This window comes from Saccostrea cucullata, unplaced genomic scaffold (genome assembly GCF_032062105.1).
Source record: "Saccostrea cucullata isolate Sc308-1 unplaced genomic scaffold, CSIRO_AGI_Scuc_v1 ctg916, whole genome shotgun sequence".
NCBI lineage: Eukaryota > Metazoa > Mollusca > Bivalvia > Ostreida > Ostreidae > Saccostrea > Saccostrea cuccullata.
Window position 1 is genome coordinate 86,168 of NW_026922579.1, and position 26,333 is coordinate 112,500.

The 26,333-nt window shown below is 32.1% G+C and overlaps 1 protein-coding gene across 1 annotated transcript in view; it reads left to right on the forward strand.

Annotated features, from left to right (window-relative positions):
• LOC134261983 (neuroglian-like) overlaps positions 1–26,333 on the forward strand; it is a gene marked incomplete at its 5' end in the record, with an annotated part of 183,150 nt that overhangs the window by 85,522 nt on the left and 71,295 nt on the right. Inside the window, 2 exons of the mRNA XM_062744366.1 lie at positions 1,962–2,123; positions 25,935–26,069. Coding sequence (XP_062600350.1) covers positions 1,962–2,123; positions 25,935–26,069 — 297 coding nt within the window. The remainder of the gene's footprint in view (positions 1–1,961; positions 2,124–25,934; positions 26,070–26,333) is intronic.

A 26,333-nucleotide genomic window follows, 5' to 3' on the forward strand; every position in this document is an offset into this window, starting at 1 on the left:
AAAAAAAATTTCAATGCTTTATCAACACGATAGCACCTAGGTCTCTTTGAACAATGGTTTAAGTCGCAAAGCAAATTTTGTTAATGTGAAGTTCAGCATAAAATAAAAGATCATACATCATTTTTAATATTTCTTTAATAAATCTATAAAAAAAATTGAAAATGAGTTTCTAAAGAACAATTCAATTTGCCCTTTATTTTCAACTGTAGTACGCAGTCCATAATGCATTGTGACTCATTCCATAGTGGGTAAAGTAGACAGATAGCTAATTAACATACAAATTTATGCTGACTTCAGAAAATTTAGTGGTCTTGACCTGTTAAAATGAGTCTCAATTTTTAGCTCTACTGGTCAGAGACCAGAAGAGCTTATGCGATAGTAATGCGTCCAGCATCCAGTTGTCTGTCTGTCTGTAAACAATTTTTCAAAATGCTACTCCTACGGTTTTGGTCTGATTTCAATATAACTTGGCACACAGATAGACTACACTAAGATACATAATTCTGTATATCTATTTTTGATTTCGATGAACGGTGTTGGTGTTGTTACTAAAAATAGAAATTTCTGTGAAATTCTTTCAAAATGCTACTCCTCCTACAGTTTTGGTCTGATTTCAATACAACTTGGCACACAAGTAGACTACACTAAGGTACATAATTCTGTTTACTGTATACTGGGAAATTTTTTCCCCCGTTTTATTCTCATTTGGGCAAATTTAAAACGGGGCGAATTCAAAGAATACAGTATAATTTCTTAAAGAAAATCATGATTTGGCGAATTTAAAATGGGACAAAATTGTTTGCAAGTGTGAAAGGGCGAAAATAAGACGGAGCGAAAATAACCCTGTATACAGTATTGGTTTTTGATTTTGATAAACGGTGTTGGCATTATTTTTAAAAATAAGAATTTCTGAGGAATTCTTTCAAAATGCTACACCTCCTACAGTTTTGATCTGATTTCAGTATAACTTGGCACACAAGTAGACTACATAAAGGTACATAATACTATATATCGGTTTTTGATTTCGATGAATGGTGTTGGCGTTGTTACAAAATAGAAATTTCGGTGAAATTCTTTCAAAATCCTACTCCTCCTACAGTTTTGGTCCGATTTCAATATAACTTGGCACACAAGTAGACTACACTAAGGTATATAATTCTCGATATCAGTTTTTGATTTTGATAAACCGTGTTACCATGGTTACAAAAATAGAAATTTCTGTGAAATTCTTTCCAAAATGCTACGTCTCCTACAGTTCTGGTTTGATTTCAATATAACTTGGCACACAAGTAGACTACACTAAGATACATGATTCTATGTATAAGTTTTTTATTTCGATGAACAGTGTTGGCATTGTCGCTTAAAATATAAATTTCTGGGAAATTCTTTTAAAATGCTACTCCAGTCCTACAGTTTTGGTCTGATTTCAATATAACTTGGCACACAAGTAGACTACACTAAGGTACACAATTCTCTTTATCAGTTTTTGACTTCGATGAACATTATTGCCTTGCATGGTTACTAAAAATAGAAATTTCTGTTGAATACTCTCAAATTGCTACTCCAAATACAGTTTTAGTCTGATTATAATATAATGTGGCATGCAAGGATCATTAATCTATTAACTGCTGTTGTAAAGTTTCAATTCCCAACTGCTTAAGTACTTTTCTCTTCCTTTGCTATTAGTACAAACCAGTAGAGCTTCAATCTTGACAGAGACTTCTGATTTTAATTTGTAATTTTGAAATACTTTTATGGCGCAAGACCTTTCTGAGAACTTCTAAGAACCTTGAAGCAAATTTAGATGTATGAAATGAAAATTGTTAAGTGAAAAGATTTTGTTTTTGAGAAAAAAATTTCCAGAATCCTTTTGCATATTATGTTCAAAGCACAACAATCATGTTCCAAAACAGAAGTTTTTTTTATAGTTTTAAATGGTTTATTTCTCTTTTTTCTTATAGGAGGAGCCTACAATGTGGTCAAAAAAAGCAATAGTTCCCAGAACTGGGTGCTTGTGACAGAAGGTTTAGAAGTAGGAAGAACTTACATAATCACAGTTACAGCAGAGGATAACTCAAGAAAAGCTACCAGTGAAGAAATTAAAGTCATTTTTTCAAGCATCAGTGAGTAATAACTATGTAGAAGCTCATTCATGTTAATTATTACTTTTTTTCTCTGTTCTCAGATTCACCACTCATAAAAGATGAAGAAAATAACTAGAACAACAAATTACCGTAATTTTCGGGTCATAGGTCGATGGGGTATATAGGTCGAAAGGCTCATTTTCAGCCTTAATTTTTGAAAAATTCTAAGATAGGACGAACTTACTATATAGGACGAGGCTTTGTTTCCCGTTTTCTAAAGATTCTTACGCAGATACAACGTATCAGAACAGGTAAACCTCTAGAATTACCGGGGTTATTCCGTGACATGAACGTATCAAGAAAACAAACAGGTATTTTAATGAGTACAGCATTTAAATGAAGTTTTTAAAAAAAATGTAGTTAAAACTTCGTTGAATTGTGTTACTACTTATTTTTCTCCAACTTGCCTGTTCAATGCCTCCGTAGTTTCATACTGTTGTTAAACCAGAGGCATAAATAACACGTAAATACGTTCTTATTTTACAGCTATAATTCGGGAAATACCCGAGAACAAAGAATAATCAGTCTGATTTCAGAACAACTTGGACACATTCCTAATATATTTTATTCAGACATTATTTACCGGTGGACGACAATCGCTTCGATGTCCGCCATTTTCAGTTTTGTTCTTCAGGGATTCGCTAAAACCCGCAAACGACCATTGAATGTATATATAAAACAACAGTAAAGAATTGAAATAATATTACCACGCTATAAGTTTAATTATATATTTAATTGAGAGTACCGGTACATTCACAATTTGACCGTCATTATGAATTTCATGGCTTTGTTTGTTCAATGATGTGTAACACTAATACCCTATAACGGCACGTGGATTTGCTAATCATGCCCTGCGGGTATTAAACCAACACAGGTGTTATAACCTTTGCGTGTACACACAGTGTAAATCCTTTTACCTGCGAGACAATTAAAATTCTGTTAGAAGCCAATCTTTGAATAGCGCTAATTCGTTTGACCGGTATTATAATTAAATAAAATAAAAAAATATATAGTAATGACTATCAGTTTATTTGGTAAATAAATTTAGGAATTGACTGGCAAATATTTATTTCACTCATTTTACACTTAAATAAATATAAGACAGTCACAATAAATAAAATTAATACTATTTCAATTTATCTACTAATAAATGGTAAAACCTTGAAATTTTTTCCGTATTTGAAATTTTGATATGGTTGGGGTTTTACTTTTAGTAAACGGTAGCGACTGCCTAACTTCACAAGATGGCTACCGCATGATGGCAATGGATAACACGCTGAGGAATTATTTTTTTTGATGAAGCACAGTTTTTTCCTTTGTCATCAACGGATATGTAATGGAATTTATTTTGTAAGAAAGCTATAGAATAAATATTTTATTGTTTACCGGGGCATTAATTTTTCTGCGTAAAATAATGAAAAAAGTTATGAAAGTGGCACAGATTTGCTTTGAAATTGACGTAAATTTTATTGATTTTGGGGCATTTTTCGTAAACTTGAGCCTTAGAAAGGTCGAAATCGTATATTGGTCGACCTCAGCGGCTCTGAGAAAAAAAGTACCGACCTATAATCCGAAAATTACGGTAGAACATAAAAGGCCTTTCCCAATCAAAACAAAAATAAATAAACAATTAACAATGAAGAAGCTTTTCTTGATAATGATGAAAATATAATGAATATGTTGGTTGACAGTACTGTAGATTCCTAAATATATGCGTGGAATTAATTATCGCGTAATTTCGCGAGAAGCATCACACAAGAAAAAAACTTACTCGCCTTTATTTTTATGGTGCTGAAATCTATGTTAAATCTCTTGACCAACTGTCCATTTGCGAATTTTTATTCTCGCGATTTGACCTTGAAGAGCCCATTCACAATAATAAGTACTCATGAAAAATAAGGAATCTACAGTATATAGGAAAAATATTTTAAAATCTTCTCAAGAACCACAGGGCCAGGAAAGATGAAACTCATGTGGAATCATCCTCAGGTAGTGTAGATTCAAGTTTGTTCAAATCATGATCCCCGGGCATAGGGTGGGGCCACAGTGGGGTATCAAAGTTTAAGATAGGAGTATGTAGGAAAAATCTTTAAAAATCTTCTCAGAAAGGAATACCGTGATTGGTCATAGTTATACGGAAGCATCCTCAGGTAGTGTAGATTCAAGTTTCTATCATGTTTTCCATTTATTGTGTTTTGCGTTTATTGTGTAGATCGTTTATCAGGTTCTATTGTGTTTTGCGTCTATCGTGTATCTTCGGAAACCCTCGCTTTTAATCGTTACTTTAGGAAGAAACTACCGAGGTATTCTGAGTTTCTTTTTCGTTTTGTCAACTAAAATAAGATTACTTTAAGATTACTTTAAAGAGAAAAGAAAGTTTTATCCCTTAGTTTTTCAGGAAAGGAATAAATAAATAATATAATTGATAAATAAATAAATTTATTAATGATAAAATAAATAAAGAAAATAATTATTTCATGGTCAAGCAGAGAGTTATTATCAAAATTTAAAATCTATTTTCGGAAATGAAATAATTGATCCCTTTTTTTTAATTTATTGAATTGTATGATTTTTTTCGTAAAAATTATTCATTTTTTCTTGATTAATCGTCTGATAATATTAATGTACTTTTGCCTCTGATCTGCACAATTATTTAAAATATTAATATTACAAAAATGATAAAACATAAGACATTGATCCATTTAACTTTAACACCAATTTTAATTTTGTCTGTATATGCTCAGTTTTTATGCCCCGCCATGAATGTGGCCGGGGCATATAGTGTTTGTCATGTCTGTCTTCCATCCTTACGTCCTTCTGTCCTTCCGTCCGTCCTTCCTTCACACTTTGCGTTTAGCTCTGTTCAAAGCTAAGTTTCAAAGAAACTCAGTTTCTTTGAAATATCTTGGATAATCCAAGATATTTTCATCAAACTTCATATGCTGATTGATATTGATGAGAGCTATGCAACTGCATCAACATTTTTAGACCTTGACCTTTCCTTTGACCTTGACCTCACTTTTCTTAAATTAGTGTTTAGCTCAGTATTAAACATACAATTCAAGATGGTGTTATCAAACTTCACATGTTGATACAAACTTGCACGAATGATGCATCTAGGGATGAACACTACCAAACTTACTTTGGATGCTGGATCTGACCTACATTTTCCAGATGAGTGACCAGGTTAAAGTTTTTGGAATAGGTTTATTCCTAAGGAACTATAAGCCCTACTTGGACCAAACTTGCATGGATGATGCATCTGAGGATGGACACTACCAGACTTGCTTCTGATGCTGGATCTGACCTACATTTTCCAGATGAGTGACCAGGTTAAAGTTTTTGGAGCAGGTCCATTTCCAAGGAACTATAAGCCCTACCCAAACCAAATTTGCATGGATGATGCATCTAGGGATGAACACTACCAGACTTGCTTATAGGATGCTCAGGATCTGACCTACATTTTTCAGATGATTGACCAGTTTAAAGTTTTTGGAGCAGGTCCATTCCTAAGGCTTCGGATGCTGGATGCTGGATCTGACCTACATTTTCATTCCTAAGGAACTCTAAGCCCTACTTGGACCAAACTTGCATGGATGATGCATCTAGAGATTGACACTACCAGATTTGCTTCTGATGCTGGATCTGACCTACATTTTCATTCTCAAGTAACTATAAGCCTTACCTGAACCAAACTTGCATGGATGATGCATCTAGGGATGGACACTACCAGACTTGCTTCTGATGCTGGATCTGACCTATATTTTCATTCCCAAGTAACTTTAATCCCTGCCTGAACCAAACTTGCATGGATGATGCATCTAGAGATGGACACTACCAGACATGCTTCGGATGCTGGATCTGACCTACATTTTTATTCCCTACTAACTATAAGCCCTACCTGAACCAAACTTGCATGGATGATGCATCTAGGGATGGACACTACCAGACTTGCTTCGGATGCTGGATCTGACCTATATTTTCCAAACAAGAGACCGGGTTAAAGTTTTGGGAACAGATCAATCCCAATGAATTTGAAGTTCTTGATATCCACAGTATTACAAAGTTATGAATATTTGTTCACACTGTACATGTTTTTCACGCTACATGTGTAGAAATGTGTATATGCCATGTAAGGGGTTAAATACAACTTTCAAGAATATTGTTGTTGGGATAAAAACTAAATATTAAGAAAATATGATGTGAGATTTGCATTTAACTTACACGGATAACATTCGTCGAGGTGAGCTTCATAATCTTTGATTACCTATGTTTTAATAAAGACACCATTTCTAGATATTTTAATCAAACTTCATATGTTGATACATACTGATGAGAGATATGCAACTGCATCAACATTTTTGACCTTGACCTTTCCTTTGACCTTGACCTCACTTTTCCTAAAGCAGTGTCAAACTTCATATGCTTATATATACTGATGTAAGCAATTTAACTGCATCGTCAGTTTTGATCTTGACTTTTATTTGACCTTGACCTCACTTTTATCAACTTGTGTACAAGTCAGTCTTTAATTAAAGACATCATTTATTGATATTTCTAACTTCCTATGTTGATACATATTGATGAGAGATATGCAACTGCGTCAACATTTTTGACCTTGACCTTTGCTTTAACATTGACCTCACTTTTCCTAAATTAGTGTCAAAGGTCATAAGCAGATAGATATTAGGTACTTTAATGAAATTAGTGTCAAACTTCATATGCTGATACATACTAATGTAAGCAATTCAGCTGCATCACTATTCAAGATATTCTGATCAAATTTTATACACATACAAATTTTCATGTTGCTTCACTAATCTTGGGACCTTAAAACATATTTATGAAAAAGTAGGTCACTGTGACCTACTTTTTGAATTTTGCCGACTTTTGTTTTCAAATTGTTTAAAATGCATAATTTGATTACCTTCAGACCTATGATCATCAAACTTGGTCAGTAGATGCATCTTGGGTCTTCATAGTTGCCAACTCACCCGATTTCGTCGGGTCACACCCGATTTTTCAACCCATAACCCGATTATTTTTTATGATCCGGCGGGTCATGCTTTTCACCCGATTTTTGCCGACCAACCCGAAAATCTCCCGATTTCCGGATTTGGTTCGTAAATTAGGTTGCACTTTTAACTTCCAGTTACAACCCAAGCTTAGATCTACGTAAACAATGCCGAATTATCAGTGCAGGTGTAAACAATTAACTCGGTGTTGTTTTGACAAATCAATGTTTGAAGTCAATTAAAATGGCTTCCGATAGAACTATATTGTTATCAGGAACAAATTAAACCAAACACATGTCTCTGATTGAACCAAGAAAAGGAGAAACAATATTTATGTACATATCAAGGAATCTTGGAAAAAAAAAACTTTCATTCTAGATAAAATAAAGTGATCGAAGACAGTGTAGGCCTAACTTCACATTTAATATACAGTATGTATACATATTGCAGTAGTTAATTAATTAAGAGAGAGGAAAAATAACTTCAAAACTAAAATTGGTATACAGTACTTTCAAATTTAGCAGAAGCTGAAAAGGCTTTTTAAAACAATGCACACTTACTTCAGGTCAATACTGAAATATGAAACCTTCAATTCTCTTTTTTAACATGTAAATTTAATCAAATTATGTATGAATTTTTTGTCATTGTAAATTAAAGCCTTTTTCAATAAAAGAATTCTCAATACACAAATACTCTGTATATATGTATAATTATGTATAAAATTTAATCATGGTAAATATGTCGTGAATGTCATTACGCGGTATGACCAGATTTTTTACTTTCCAAATCTGGTCATGACCAGATTTTTACATGCTGGAGGTTGGCAAGTATGGGTCTTTGAAAAATGTCGACTAAAATGTAGGTCACGATGACCTACTTTCGACATTTTATGGCTATATTTAAGTATCTTAGGTATTTATTGGCTTAGGATCATCAAACTTTGTGAGTCCATGCATATTTGGTTTTCAGAGAGTGACGACCTAAAAGTAGGTCCCAGTGACCTACTTTTGACATTTTATGGCTTTATTTAAGTATCTCCGGTACTTATTGGCTTAGAATCATCAAACTTTGTGAGTTGATGCATCTTGGGTTTTCAAAGAGTGACGACCAAAAAGTAGGTCATGATGACCTACTTTTGACATTTTGTGACTATAATTAAGTATCTCTGGTACTTATTGACCTGAAATCATCAAACTTTGTCAGTTGATGCATCTTGGGTTTTCGGAGAATGTCTACCAAAAAGTAGGTCACAGTGACCTACTTTTGACATTTTAATGCTATATTTAAGTATCTCAGGCACTTATTGGCTAAGAATCATCAAACTTTGTCAGTTGAGGCATCTTGGGTTTTCGGAAAATGTCAACCAAAAAATAGGTCACAGTGACCTACTTTTGAATATCTCAGGTACGTATAAGCTTAGAATCATCAAACTTTGTCAGTTTAGGCACCTTGGGTTTTCGGAGAACGTCGACCAAAAAGTAGGTCACTGTGACCTACTTTTGACATTTTATGGCTATATTTAATTATATCTGGTACTTATTAGCTTGGAATTATCAAATTTTGTCAGTTGAGGCATCTTAAGGTTTCATTGAATGTCCAACAAGTAGGTCACGGTGACCTAATTTTGAATATCTCAGGTACTTATTGCCTTAGAATCATCAAATTTTGTCAATTTAGGCATTATGGGTTTTTGAATAATGTTGACCAAAAAGTAGGTCACCGTGACCTACTTTTGACATTTGATGGCTATATTTAATTATCTCTGGTTCTGATTGGCTTAGAATCGTCAAACTTTGTCAGATGATGCATCTTGGGTTTTCAGAGAATGTTGAGCAAAAAGTAGGTCATGGTGACCTACTTTTAATATCTCAGGTACTTATTTCATTAGAATCATCAGCTTTGTCAATTAATGTATCTTGAGTCCTCAGAAAATTTCAATCAAAAGGTAGGTCACTGTGACCTACTTATGGTATTTTATAATTATATTATAATATCTTCAGTTTTAACTGGCTAAATATTATCAAACTTTGTAAGCTGATGCATTTTGGGTCTTGTGATTCTAATAGAGTTTGAGGCTTCTAATAGAAGTTTTTTGTGTTTTGTATTGTAAAGAAATAAAAAGTATTTTATCATTCAATGTTTGTTAATTAATACGAGGTTTTAAGTGCTTTCTTTGACCCTTTCTTTTGGCCTGTCTTGTACATGCAATTGTTTCCTAAGATTTTAATATTTAATTGCGATTTTTGGATTCACCGCAGATTGTAAGCTTTAGACATTAAATACAAATATTTAATTTACTGTGTAAATTTCTTCTGTGAAATAACTTAGTACTTGTAAATAAATTTATTAGGTAAAATGTATTATAATAATAAAATAAATTTATTTATAGTGTTTCATAAATATATAATAGCATACCAGTGAGAAACAGCACAAATCTATGGGATTTTGTGCAACCATTAGTATGTTCAAATATCCATAATTAAACAATTCATAGTTCAACTTTAAGATTGGAATTTCGACATTTACAATAATAATCAGAACTCTCCACCCTTGAGTTGAAATAAAAAAAAAAACAGTCTGCATTTCATAATAATCCATTAAAACATTGTTAAAAAATAAATAAATAAATAAAACTTTTGTAAGATTACCACGGTGATCTCAAGTTGTTTTTTTAAATACTTTAAATATACTTTATAATTTAAATTTGAAGCTTTGCAAGTATTTAAATTAAAATATTGCAGTATAATCAAACAAAATAATTTTTTCGTCTTGTCAAGAAACGTTCCGCATTTTGAAACAATCCTATCAGGTTTTGCGTTTATCCTATTGTGAAGATCGTTTATTAGGTTTATCGTGTATTGTGTTTATCGTGTTTTGCATTTATCCTATCGTGCGTGTATCCTGTCGTATCGTGCATATATCCTATCGTATCGTGCATGTATCCTATCGTATCATGTATCCTGTAAAGAATAACGATGTGGGTACTGTAACAATACAGCAATACATCGATACGTATTGATCGCAAGGTCTCACGATACGCATATCATATCGTTATGTATGTATCGTGATATGGTACAAGTTAATGTTCATTGTCTTATTTGAAAATCCTTCATCAAAACTGTGAAAATTTGTTACAAAATGATTGAAAACAAGGTTACAATGAAAAAATATAATGCTAAAACTATATGCCCACCTCTAAATAACTTTAATTATGGGTCTCAAGATAGTTTTTTTTTTTTTTCTTTAACTGCGGAGGTTAACAAGCAAGAATAATTAAAGATATCATTAAATTGAACAGTTGACTTTGTATCATGATACATGTTGTATTGCAAGACCATATCGTGATATGTATTGTATCGTTAGATAGCTTGTGATACTCAGGCCTACGGCAAATACTCACTAAGAGCAACAAAAATAATTATCAATTACACACAATGTATCTTATAATTATTAAATCTATTTTCAAACATGTTTTATCATTTTAATTATTATTTTTGTATGTCAAAATGTAAACTTTAAAGGTGATTCGAAATACCCTAAATGATTATGAATGTGGACTTTTTCAAATAGAAAAATGTCTTAGGTACAATCATAGAGTGACATATAATTTTTTGCCCAAAATACAGCCAGAATGCAGGATTTGGCATATATATTTTCAAAATTTCCCGGGGAGGGGGGGGGTTTGTGACTGGTCAGCAGGGGATGCTCACTCCTCCATGGCACCAGATCCCACCTCTGATGTTTTGGATGTCTGTGTTTGCTCTGCGTCTATTTTGTATTGTTTTATGGACTTTGATATTGAATACAGTTTGTTATCTCCATATCCTTCTTGAAAATCTTCTCTGCTCATGGGCATTAAATAAACTAACTAAGTACAAAGTTATGATGAGCAAGAAATTGGCTCTTCTGTAATTGTGAATTATATGGCCCCAGGGTCAGGGGTTCTGGTGACTCTGGTCTTAAGGTTGGGCTCTATTGATTATATAGTGGAAAAACAGTAATTCTTTGAAAGTTCTCTTTTCTGCTCCTGGGTATTAAATAAACTAATAATTAAGAACACTAAGGTATGATGAGCAAGAATACCTCTTCCAAAATTGTGAATTTTATGGCCTCAGGGGTTCTTGTCTTTGGGCGGGGCTGTATTGATTGTATAGTGAAAATGCATTAAATCTTTGAAAATCTTCTTCCTTGCTTCTGGGTATTTTTAATAAACTACAGTACCCGCATCGTTATTCTTTACAGGATACACGATACGATAGGATACACGCACGATACGATAGGATACACGCACGATACGATAGGATACACGCACGATAGGACAGGATACACGCACGATAGGATAAACGCAAAACACGATAAACGCAAAACACGATACACGCAAAACACGATAAACGCAAAACACGATAGACCTGATAAACGATCTACACGATAGGATAAACGCAAAACCTGATAGGATTGTTTCAAAATGCGGAACGTTTTTTGACAAAACGAAAAGATTATTTTGAATTAAATTTAAAGATTAAAGATTATTTCAATTAAATTATATTTTAATTTAAATACTCGCAGAGCTTCAAATCTAAACTATAAAGTACATTTACTTATTATAAAAAGAACCTGAGATCTCTGTATTAATTTTACAAAAGTTGTTTATTTATATATATGAAAAATTGACAGTTATTAAATGGATTTTTATAAAATGGAGACTGTTTCTTTTTTTTATTTCTTCTCAAGAATGTGAATTTTGAAACTCTATAAACAGATTTATTATTTATGAAAATTTTCTTTCTAATAAATTTATCTACAAGTACCAATTTATTTCACTGAAGAAATTTACGCAATAAATTTAATATTTGTATTTAATGTCTAAAGCTTACAATCTGCAATGTATCCAAAAATCGCAATTAAATATTAATATCTTAGAAAATAATACAAGTAGAAGACTGGCCGAAAGAAAGGTTTAAAGAAAACGGCTTTAACAAAATTAATAAATTTAACATGATAGATCTATCAAGAACGAAACAGTTGAAGAAAATTAAATTTTCTGAATAGAGATCTAAATAATTATTAAAATAATGGCGATCTGCATTAATGCACGTAAACTGTGTCATGAGAATATGAATCTGCTACAACTGCACATGTACGTTTATGCTAAGCTCTGACTTATGTACATGTAAACATTTTACATTACAGATACTTAAAACCTCGTATTTATTAACAAACAGTGAATGGTTAAATACATTCTTCTTTACAATACAAAACAGAAAAATTAATCAACAAATATTAAAAGAGTGAAATGCGACTTTTCCGACTAAATAATTATAAATCATTGCTATTAAACTCTTTGTGTACTGTTTCTAATAATAACGAAAAATAGGTTTAATTCAGCAAATGAATTATTAAACCCTTAAAAATCATTTTACACTTACCCGGTAATCTCATATTAGGCATATTCGAAGGGTGGTATTTTGAAAGTCCGCAACCAATTTAAAATTAGATATACAAGATCTAACCAAATAGGCAAATATAATATTGAATTCTTAAATAAAATTACTTACGTATTGAATAAAATCGATCAATACTATAAATTGATTCGGTGTATTAATAAGTCTTGCATGTTCACGGCGGATCAGACGACTCCTTTTGTTTTATTTTTATAGTAAGATACCGTTAAAAAATATTGTGAGCTAATTTTCATAGTTTAGAATGTTAGAACTATTAAACTCGTTTCAATGAAATTGTTTCCTAGAATTAATTTTGTCCGTTTTACGTAGAAAACCCGATGACCCGAAAGTGCACGTACCATAAGTGCAGTCTATTTTTTTTGTTTATTAAAAGACTTATTTACATGTACATAAACATAATTGAAACATTGTACGAAATGAAAAAGAATCAACGGAGTGAGTTTAGGGGCTTCATTTCATTAAATTGATTCATTTGAATTTTTTTTTAACATTCAAGATGATTTTTAATCCATAAATCATACAATTATTTAATGTATTTTGTATTTAATCTTTGATAAAATTGTTCAAACAAGTTAGGAACAAAATCCCGAAAATAAGTACATGTAGATGCGTTTCATTAGAACCAGGTAGTATTCGAGGTTACTAATTGACCCCAGGTGAGAAATCAGTACAGGTATGTTGACGGTGATCACACACACACGGGTCGAGGTGTCAGTTCGGGGAGAAGGGGGAGGGGGCGGTTGACCACACAGGAAGACAGTGTGCTAATTAGAGAGCTACACATACGTGTCAGTTTTCTTGTAAGGAAAGGTCTTCGAGTTATTTTGATTTTTGGCATCCTGATGGATTATATTTTGAGTTTATCTCCACGCCGAAAAGGTAAGCTGTTAAAACACTTCATGTTTTCCCCTGTACATGTATATATTATTTTTATGTTATCGATCTAATGCCAGATAAAATTAATGAAAATCTTCTATTTTATAGTAACAGCCATGGTGTGATAAATTGGGTAGAATATTTCATTGATAATATTTTATAATTTTGATTTCTTTTATTAATTTAGACATATGTCAAGGAATTTATAATTAGCTTTAAAAAAAAATTAAAATTTGAACGTATACGGCCAAAATCGTTCTTAAAATCATCTGGATCATTGTCTTATGTTATGTTATATTTGTAACATCAAGACTTTAAATAATTGTGGATACATACAGGTCATATTTCTAACGTTATCAGACGATAAACAAGGAAAAACAGAATATTGCCTGAAAAAAGATACATTACAATATCCTGCTTATTATTTATCTATTTGCTTTTTGTCTACGCGAACATCGCAGCTTACCAAAAATATTTCTCCGTTAACTCCGATTCATTTGAGAAAATCATATTAATAGTATTTAATTTTGACAAAATAAATCATACAATTCGATAGATTATTTTTTAAAGAAATAGACCAGTTGATCGATCTACTTATAATTTCATTTCCGAAAATAGAGTTACTGTTTAAATTTTGACAATTACTCTCTGCTTAACCATGATATAATTATTTTATTTATTTAATTAATTATTTATTAATAAATCAATTTATTCATTCATGACGTACGCGATTAATTATTTTTTCCTTCTACGCTTTAATATTTCTTATATTGATGAAAAAGAACGGGATAAATCTTTATTTTCTCTTTTTCGGTTGAATTAATCTTATTTTTATTAACAAAACGAAAAAGAAACTCGGAATAGCTCAGTAGTTTCTTTACATAGTAAAGATAAAAAGCGAGGTTTTCCGAATATACACGATAAACGCAAAACACGATACACGATAGAACCTGATAAACGATCTACACGATAAACGCAAAACACGATAAACGGAAAACACGATAGAAAACGCAAAACCTGATAAACGGAAAACACGATACGATAGGATACGATAGGATACACGCACGATACGATAGGATACACGCACGATACGATAGGATACACGCACGATAGAACACGATAGAATTGTAAAGAATAACGATGCGGGTACTGTATGTACAGGTTTATGATGAGCAAGAGTGCTTCTTCCAAAATTGCAAATTTTGTGGCCCCTGGGTCATGGGTTTTGTCATTTGGTTTAAAGGGCCCCCCCCCTTTAAACCAAATTTTTGATTATATAGTGAAAATACATTAATTCTTTGAAAGTCTTTTCCTTTGCACCTGGGTATTATGCCAATGAACTAAGTATATACAGTTCCTGAAACGTTCTACTTTCCCACCTGAACGGTGAACGTACGCTGAATGAACGCAGATCGAACGGTGGATGAAAGATGTGTGAATGCTGAACGCAACTTGGTGAACAATGTGTGAACGGGGAACAGTGAGGGAACGCAGAACGCAAACGGAGCGCAAATGCGAGCACAAAATGAACGGTGAACGCAAGATGAACGATTTATTTGGAATGCCTTCGATCTTTTCCTTGCATTGAAACTTTTCTGTTGTATTCTAATGTTAGGTTCTGAAATATGAATAAACAATGAATATATTAATGAATAAATAATTAAAATAATTTTTTCTGCACATACGTATGATGTTTTAAATCAATATTTTAATAACACAAATTTTATTGCCGGAAAACATGTGTATAATTGTTACCGAACATTTGTAATATAAAAGATAAAATTAATCTACTTATAAAATAAATATGCTTATTCTTTTAACTAATAAAATAATGTGGACTTCAGAAGAGAAAACTTCTATGTAAAGAATTAATTAATTACATTGTACCACGGTTGTAAAAACCATATACATGTATTGTATATTTCCGTGCTAAGGTGATTCTGTGTAAAATAAATATTTTTTTTAATTTACAAAGGTATGTTGATGTTTTGCAAAAATACACTCTTATTTTAAAATTTTAATGCAATAATATTATATTTTTATGTGTCATATTTATTTTTTTATAATGATTTTTTAGTAAAGTTCTACATGTACCGTACATGTATCTGTAGACATTTCCCGGCCGTGATTATGCTTGGACAAGTTAATGGAAAGAGGCATTCAAATTATTTGTAATAGATTAGATTTTCAGAACTAAATAAGTAATATGCTGTCATAGTTTTTATTTAACCGGACAAATGTAAGAGAGAGAGATAGAGAGAGAGATTTAAGCCCCCTCCTCCATTCTCAGATATCTGTTGTATCAAATAAAAAAGATTATTATTTTTTCTAAATATTCCAGGCAGTGAAAGTAATCATTTGTTTTGATGATTAACAAATTCATTTGACAGTGATCATCGGCTTTTATTTTCCTTCTTCAAGTTCACACGGTTCACACGAAGTCCACGTGCTTGTCCTGTCAATCAAAATCATTCAACACAGTGGAGGTGTGGAAATCTCGTATCACCAAACATGCCGAAGTCAAAGAGTCACTTAGTATTTCCAAGAAGTTTTAACATTTTTAGCTCACCTCAATGAAGTTGGGGGAGCTTATGTAATACCCTCGGCATCGGCGTCCCGGGTTAAGGTTAAGTTTTTATGAGCAGTTTTCTTTTTAAGTACTTCTATGTCCTATATTGATGAGACATGCATTGAAGATGTTTCTAGTGTGTTTCTTTGTACCAGTCAAAGTTTCAGATGCTGCAATTTCAGCAAAGGAATGACCAGGTTAATGTTTTTGGAGCAGGTTAACATTTTTGGTGCAGTTTTTGGTGTAGGTCTCATTTCCAGTAACTATAAGCCCTATGTTGACCAAACTTGCATGGATGGTACATCTTAGGATGCACACTACCAGGCTTGCTTCGGATGCTGAATCTGACCTACATTTTCCAGTTGAGTGAACAGGTTAAAGTTTTTGGTGCACTCAGGTTTCATTTCCAAGGTACTATAAACCCTATAATGATTAAACTTGCATGGATGATACATCTTAGGATGCATAGTTCCAGACTTGCTTCGGATGCTGAATCTGACCTACATTTTCTGGACGAGTGAACATGTTAAAGTTTTTGGTGCAGGATTCATTTCCAAGTAACTTTGAGCCCTATAATGACCAAACTTGCATGGATGGTACATCAAACAGTGCAATTTATTAGGCTGGCTTGGGATGTTGAATCTGACCTATATTTTCTGGAGTAGTGAAAAGGTTAGTTTTTTTATACAGCTAGGTTTCATTTCCAAGTAACTTTGAGCTCTATGTTGAGCAAACTTGCATGGATGACACATCTTAGGATGCACACTAATGGACTTGCTTCAGATGCTGAATTCGACATACATTTTCCAGATAATGGACCTGGTAAAAGTTATGGGTACAGGTCTATTACCAAGAAACTATGGCTCAACTCCAATATAAGGATAAAGTAGTTCTTTGACTAAAACAATATAAAAATATTCATACATCAAATGGAGTATACGGAACAAATAGTTCCGGCTGTAAATCCCTTGTAGAAAATCAATGTGCATTATAAATAGCCACACATAAAATCAGAAGTCAAATGAATGCATGGACACGTTGACATTGACAAATTTTGTAGTTGAAGATAACTAAAGAACTGACATTGCATTGACACGTCGACATTGACAAATAAAAAAAAAATTCAGTGCATTGACACGTTGACATTGACCAATTGAAAAAAGTGTCAATGCATCGACACATCGACATTAACAAATTTAATAAATGTTAATGCATCGACACGTCGACATTGACAAATTTTGTAGTTGAAGATAACTAAAGAACTGACATTGCATTGACACATCGACATTGACAAATTAAAATAATTCAGTTCATTGACACGTTGACATTGACAAATTTAATAGTTGTCAAAGCATCGACATGTTGACATTGATATATTAAAAAACTGTCAATGCATCGACACGATGACATTGACAAATTTAATAATTGTCAATGCATCGACAGGTTGACATTGACATATTGAAATGCTGTCAATGCATCGACACGTTGACATTGACAAATTTAATAATTGTCAATGCATCGACACGTTGACATTGACATACAGTACAGGCAACGCGGATCCCGTATTTCCCGCGTCCCCGCCGCGGTATAATCACAACGCGGTATTTGGCCAGGTAGACAGGTAAACCGCGTTCCCTCCGCGGGAAATTCATCACTTACCTGTCCCCGCCGCGGTTAAATCATCGATCAATTACTGACAATTAGTATCGTAAACAAACGGGAGTTATCTCCCCGAATTGTAATTTGCGAATTTTCCCTGTAACAAAAAAAAAAAACAAAAAACAAACAAACAAACAAAAAAACCCCGTGTATTTATTAATAAATTTTTGCTATGAATAGAATTTAAACTAAGAAAAAATAAGTTTATTTTTGTTTCTAAAATTACATATCAATCTTTGAAATTGAATAGAAAATTTTATTAAATTGTTACGTCTTTGCAATTGCTTAATTATTTTGTGTTATTAAGAATCTATCAAGAAACAAAATTAAATACTAGAAATTTTAATTAGTTTTTTTTTTTAATCTTCATATTATATGCAAACTGTAATAAATGTTGAACTCAGACTGTTTAAGTTTCGATGAACGATTTTCAGCATTCATTTGAAAAAAAAAAGATGTACATCTTTTAAAAAATGTACATCTTCATATTGTTTATTAATTAATTTCGATTTATTGAATATAGAATGTACAGGCTTTTTCTTGAAGTGTCAAATTACCGGAAAACATCCGATGTAGTGGGCACGTGAACTTAAATTTTCTTTATCCAAGATATCAAGGAAAAGTTCTATTCTTCTTTATTTCTCGTCGTTCATGTTCTGTTCCCAAATTCAGTTAATTTAATTAATTAATTTTCTTTAATGTATTTCCCTCTTTTATATAAATGTGCAGGCATTTTTCTCAAATTGTCAAATGACCGGAAAGCATTCGATGACGAGAGTTAACTTTGAGCACGTGAACTTTATACAAGAGATCAAGAAAAAATATCGTTTTTCACCTTCACGTTAACATGTTTTACTTTTTAATACAATGTCTTTCTTTTTAATTTTAATATTTCTCGATTTTCGTGTTCAATAGATAAGATAGGATGTGCAGGTGTATTAATAAACTTCACAGACGAAATTATAGTTTATATTAATAAATATTCAATGCAAAAATTCATATATTTTTGTCCTCTTTGACAAATTCTGTTTCTTTGTGTATTAAGTATTAGCCGCGATCATTTCCTGTGTATAGGGATTAGCAGTGCCTGAGCAGGAAACGATATGCCCTAGGGGTTTCACACCTGTCTTAAAGTATACCTTGGGTAACGCTTGCTGGATGTGCACGTCGTTGTCTAGCCATTCAACAACACATTTGATTCATTGTTTCATTATTATTTCATCGATATCATTTTCAGATGCGATATTAGCCTTGGAATTTGTATCAAATTATTGTTGCTTTTTTTAAACGGAGTGTATTAAAAGAATAAAAGTAAAAAAAAAAACTTTTAAAACAAATTAATGAAGTATTTGATATCAATTAAATCAAATAATGATCCATTACTATGTTATTTCGTGTCTGTTTATATCTGTACCAGTTAGAAGATTGAAAGAGAGAGAGAGAGGAGATAGAGAGAAGAAAAATATCACAGTATTAAGGCACGTGCATGATCGTTTTTCCTCCTTTTTGATCAGTATATCAATTTCTTAAGTTTAGCGAATAAAACTACCGCTGATTTATCAGTTTATTGACCATTTGTCGAATTTCTCTTAAGTTTTATTGTTATTTATCGAGAGACTTGTTTATGATCCACTTTCTTCTTTCGTTTAGCATATGTACATGACATGTAATTTGAATTACTTCCCTTTTTGTCGCCAGATTACAACGACAGATTTTGGTGGTAAAATAAAATGTATTTTTGCAATAAAATTTGATTAAGAAAAACACAGTATATTAAAATTGTCGAATTCTTGAAAATATTTATTTGAAACAAAAAATTTAAAAAGGATTCTGTCTGCAACAAAAATATTCTTTCTTTCTTGCATTTCAATTCATGAGCTACAAATGAAAAAAAAAAAAAAAAACGGCTTCGTTTTACAATGTCGTAGGAAAACGCATATAGGTAATACACTCAGGTAACATCCTGTGTATATAGGTAGTATGTACACTAGACAGCGTCGTACCCTCGGGGCTTCTCATCCGCTTCGAGTAAGCTCCACTCCACACCAAACTTACCTGAGAAAAACCGAACGGTTACACAGAAAACTTGAAGCATGGCAACTTGCTGATTAAAATAAGTTAATTTCTGTGTTGTGTGTTCAAATATTTTAAGGGCCCATATTTGTGTTTGTGTTTTATTTGAACCGGAGAAATCTGAAATTTGTTTATGTTCATAAACATGATTTTCGTAGTTTTCGAAAAGAGCAGAAAATAGAAATACATTCAAATACTAGCTATGATATTATTAATATTCTGAATAGAAATACCTGTGATTATTTTATTAACAAGAACCCCCCCCCAAAAAAAAGGTCGATATTTAGTTCATAGTGTTACAGTGTAGCGCATAATGATGGAGCAACGATATTCCTACACTTACGCGTGTTTTGTTAAAATTTAATTGTAATTATGTATCACTATCTATCATCGTTTTTCATGCTATAATTTATAACAGACATGTATACAGAAGTAACGGTACTTTTCTAAATGAAACCAAATGACTGATATAATCTCGCAGATAAATAAACACATAGCTACATGTAACTGCAACTGCACGGGCTAATTACGAACAGCGGATTACAGTGCATATAAAGAGAAGCGATATCATAACATTCTTTAAATTTTAATTATACCTTTTTAGCAATTTGAAGATCATTTGGGGTGGCATTATTGATTTTGAAAATAAACTTTAAGTTAATATATTCGATAAATTATTCGACTTTATTTCATCCTATACTGTACATGTATTACTGTTAACAGACGTTATTGAGAATTAATTAATTTTGAGTGACCATTGGTAAAAAAAAAGAAAGATGTTTTTTATTAAACAATTTGATAAAACTTAAAAATGAATTTTTAAAGAATCCATGTAATGGTATAAATCTATTAATATTAATATGGTCGTAATCCTCCCCCCCGCCCCCATTTCGACACGATTAAAAATCGACAATACTTTACAGGTAAGAACATCTAAGCTGAAGAATAACGGTAGCGGGCCCCGCCGCGGTGTAAACAAGGTAGCACCGCGATCAAAACCCGCGACGGTGTAACGCGGAAAGGATTAATACACCGCGGAGGGGACGCGGTCTAATACGGGATCCGCGTTGCCTGTACTGTATTAAAAAACTGTCAATACATCGACATGTTGACATTGACATATTAATAAACTGTCAATGCATCGACACGTTGACATTGACAGATTTAAAAAATTGTCAATGCATCGACAAGTTGACATTGACAAATTTGAAAGTTGTCGTTAAAGGTACCCGATTGATGTAATTTTAAGAATGAAAGGTTTTTTTTATCTTGAATTCATATTTTTACAGTTTTATACAGTTGAAAATTTGGAAACGTCTTCTATCAATGCATTGACAATTCCATTTTGTCAATGTCAACGTGTCAATGCATTGACAATTCCATTTTGTCAATGTCAACGTTTCAATGCATTGACAATTCCATTTTGTCAATGTCAACGTGTAAATGCATTGACAATTTTATTCTGTCAATGTCATGGTGTCAATGCATTGACAATTTCATTAATGTCAGAGAATTTATAATTATCATTGATAACCTAATCACTTATTTCAAATGTCAACTGTTCCCGGTTGACAGTAAAACCGAATCACTACTTTTATATAAATACAAGCTTCCGCATAGGGACTACATACCCTTATATTGGAGTTGACCCGAAACTATAAGGCTTATACAAACCAAACTTGCACAAATGATGCATCAAGGGATGAAAACTCTCAAACTTGCTTCAGATGCTGGATTTTAATTACGTTTTCATGATGAAGAACTAGTTTGGAGTTTTTTTTATAGGTCTATTCCAAAGTATCAAATCAAAATTGTATAAATTTTGCATTTTTGGATGTACACTTTTCGTTGGTTAATTGTGTGACTTTGCCTTATGTAATTAAAGACAACATTCATTGAGGTGAGCTCTGTAATGTTTTCTAATAATTTAAACATCTCATTTCCCCATTTCTGCAGGAAAAAAATAAATAATATACTTGAAAAGTTTAAGTTTGAAATTAAATTCAAAACATACTCCCTGTCAATTTAAAATACCATGTGCATGTATATTTTGAAACAATATTGTTTAATGATTGTTTTGATTCACTTATATAATTGTGCACGATGAAATATTTTGAACAGAAACATATTATTAGTTTAATGATTGTTTCACAATTTCTGTTTTAAGACTTATATACATATGATTTTATATCCTTTTCCAGAAAGAGGACAAAATGGACAAAATTTCAACAATTTAAGCTTTAACATTTAAGAGCGCATGTGTGTTCAGGAACAATATTGACATATTTCATTAATTCAGTTTACAAACAAGAATGTTGCACAAAAAATTATCATTCTACACATTATATCAAAATATTTATCCTGAACACACATGCGCTCGGTGACTTTTATTCAAAATTCGACGAAAATACATTTTTCTGCAAAATTCATAAAAAAACTGAAATTACGTCATATTTGTTGAGTACATATGACGTCATTACTTATGAAATTATTCTGTGCTTTGAAGTCAGCATATACTCCCCTGTTTAAGGACTTAATTAAATATTACTCCATCAAAGTTTGATTTTGGGGGGCAAATGTTGGTTAATACCGCATATAGTTCTTTATGAAATCTGAAAGCAACTGAGTCAATTGATTCAAAATTTCAGGCAAAGGAAGTTAAAATAGAGAGATGCATGATGTAAATAAAACCTACTTGTTGTACCTGATGTGAAGGCATACAGATAATCAAAATAAATCTGAAATCTCCTTTCACAGACAATAACTTAGTTTCAAATTCTTGTAGCTCATCTCTGCAGAGGCAAACTGTCTGATTGGTTACCTTGAACACCCATAATGCTCCTTGAGAGAAGTCTAGTATGGTGTAAAAAATCTAAGTCCACACTTATTCTTGCTCATACCATACTGATCTTCACTTATAAGTGAGGTATAAGTGAAATATTCACTGATATGAGGCTCAACTTTACTTATAAGTGAAGTATTAACAAAATCTGTTCCTCACTTATACTTACTTTGACTTATAGTACACTTATAAGTAAATTTCAAAATTTATAAGTGACTTATAAATTGCTAATAAGTGGATTATAAAAAACTATAAGTTTCTATTAGTTTTGTCTGTAAGGGCAGTTTTCATCAGAAAGACCGACATTGTTCTACTGTGATTTTCAAGCATTTGTTGAAATCATTGGGATTTGAACCTGTGACTTAAAATTAGCCACGTACTTCTTAACTCCAAAGCAAAATGCTCTAGAACCACTGCAGATCTCATGGCCCTCAAAAAAGTACATTGATTGTCTGTAAGCACTGAAGGCTTATGGAAGGTTGAAAAATACACTCGGATGTCCGGTCTTTGGGTATTTGAGAATCTTGTCTTTTAATTTATTCAATTTATATAAATGTACTCTGGCCTGAGATATTTCACAAGTTCAACTGAATAACAGCTTTTAAACAACATTTGTATGATACTTAGCATTTTGTTCACAAATCGCTTTCTTTTATACTTTTCTTATTTATAAAGGTAATTTTCCATTAATTTTAGAATGTATTTTCAAAGTTGCTGTCAGAAAAAAAAATGTTACCTACCTACCGACCCCACTTGAGAATTTAGGGTTGGGTTGAGGGGAAACAAAGAAATTTTTACTTCCGGCCTAATCGCTTTTTAATTGATTATGCCAAGCCGATTTTTACTGATAATTGAGTCTAATTTTTCTCTGATTCCCCATCGCTATAGTTGCCTGCATTTTCCATTTTCACAGTTGTTTCATTGATAAGTTTACAAACACTCAGAAATTAGATTTCTATGATTTATTTATGATGTGTATTCCTTTAAAGAATGAGTGCACTTTAGTACGTCATTTGGAACCTTTTCGGCTACCCATTTTAATCTTTACATTACAAAATATCGCTAAATTGATTTATGATTATTGTGAAAGCATATGCTTTTGATATTTATGCCTTGAATTTTTTGTCATACATATTTCTATAATTACAGACAATGCTATTGAAAAGAACATGTATAAGCCTTAAATTCCGGAAATTTGAACGGGACCACTATCAAATTTAATGTACCTGCAAATAGACGTTTAAATCCCATGAATGTGGAATGTAAACAATAGCACATATGAATTTTTCGCAATCAGATGCTACACTATGAATTTAAATGGTAAAGAGAGAGATTGTGTAGTTTCATGGTGCACACATAAGAAATGATTCCAGTGTTCCAGTGTTTAGGGATGGGGTAGATATCTCGCCCTGCAGACCATAATACTAAGACGACATGAGCCTATATTTACTAATTTCACTACCAATATCAAAATTCTTTCAAAAAACTCCTGACGAAAAATACACAGTAAAATAAGAGACATTTGATCTTCGAACCTTATCAAAATTTGCGCTGAAATCTTCCGTAGTTTGAAGTTGGAAGTACAATTGATACTGTCCGAATAGGAGCTTCAAATGACAAACACAATGAAATGTTCAATGAAAGCATTGGCATATCGAACCTTGGAATGTCACATGAGTAAAGTGATTATAATATCAATCATTGACGCTCAGGGATCTGTTAATTTAGTGGCTAACTTGATGGTAGTTTGGAGACTTTTAAAAAATTAGATATGAGCCGCAACTTGGCCAACATTGTCCTTTGGATATGTATAAGTTTTAATTAAAATACACATTCTCTGCAAATGAGACCAATGGCCAAGTTGCGGCTCGATGTAAACAATGTCGTTGAAAACTGGTATGCATATGAATAACAACAGAAATGTGACAAAACTGTTAGACCCTTGTCTCAAAAGCTAGTGTCGCTCGGCATTATTTAGTACTTTCATGTAATATAAGATACCAAAACCTGCTCTTAAGACATTGTTTAATACCTATAAAACATCAATTTCATGAAATTCGGGATTTTATTTTGCACAAAACACTGGGACCCATCTCTCAGAGCTTAAGTGCAAGGTAAAGTCTACAAATCTGTTACTAAAGGTACTATCTGAAAACTGTCAGAAATGAAAACATAAAAATGTCTGAAATAAAGACAAAATAAAAAGTTGATAACACACCGTGTTACACGATGCAAAGAAACGCTGACTTCAAAGATGCCGGCATGGTTGAGGTCCATGCTAAAGCATGGACTTTCGGTCCACGGGCCCCGTGTTTTGTGAGGAAAACTCGTGGCCTGTACTGTAGGGAAAATAAAAATACATTACATGACTTCTGTAGATTCGTAATTATATGCAAGGAATTAATTTCTGCATAATTTTGTGAGAGGGATCACTCATGAAATAATATTACTTGCTTTTATTTTTGGGTTACTGAAATCCATTTAAATTCTACTGATCAACTGTCCATTCGAATTCTTATCCTTGTGATTTGATGTTAAAGAGCTATTACGCGATAAAAAGTACTCGCAAAAAATGAGGGATTTACAATATATACAATTTTTTGTTTTACTAAATTTAATGAAATATATTCACCTAAATTATGAAAAATATCATTGTTTTATAAAAAGCTTATGTAAAAGAACTGCATGGAAATAAATTAGAATCATTATATCCTGTAAGACTAGTTTTAAAGCTTGTCAACCAATCCGGAGAATTCCAAACTCTTGAAAACTCAAACTCTTGATCTCTTAAGAGTTTTTTCTCAGTCCCGTTGATTTCGAAGTATCTAGAGTTATCGGTACTTAACACATTAAAGGCTGTACATTTATAAGTATATATATAAGAATATGATCACACATCGTATGTATAAGAATTTTATTACTATTTTTATTAAAATTGTAGCAATACAAGAGTTGTCCAAAAAGTTTTTGGACAATGGTGTTTTTTGTCAAAATGAATGGTTCAATATAGTTTAAAAAGTGAAATTCTAGTATTATATAGGAATCGTTTCCTATGACCTTTAATTAACCCATGAATTAATGAAAAGAGTAATTTTTTATAACATATCTTAATACCATAATTTTTATTTTACTGTAATTTGTGTTTTCATTGTGCAGATGATGATTGGTGTTGAACCTTTAGATTATTATAGAATATTGAATATACACATGTACACCTGACTATCAATCATCCTTTGTATTGTACCACTGATTGGTATATACATAGTTATCCTTTATATTTGTTTTATTTTACAGCACGTAACCGTAGAGATGATGCAATATTCCAGGCCACTTGGTTTATAATTGTAATGGTGGCCATAGCCATTTTGATTTTAGTAATCATCATTGTGTGTTTACTATTAAAAAGAAACAGAGGAGACAAATATAATGGTAGGTACACTAGTAAATTAAATAATGTTAAATATTAAATATTAAAGTAAGAGAATAAATTAATATTGCTTTTAGCTATCATGATCAAAGGCTCCAGCTTTTCTGGTATAAACATTTCAGGTAAATGCTTTGTTTATTTCAAAAAAGTATAAGAAGTACATTGCAACATTAATTCTATTTATTTATTTATTTATATTTTTTGACGGACTCATAAAATTGTCCGCAGACAAGTAAAAGTAAAGAAGCACTAGTCCGGCCAGACCA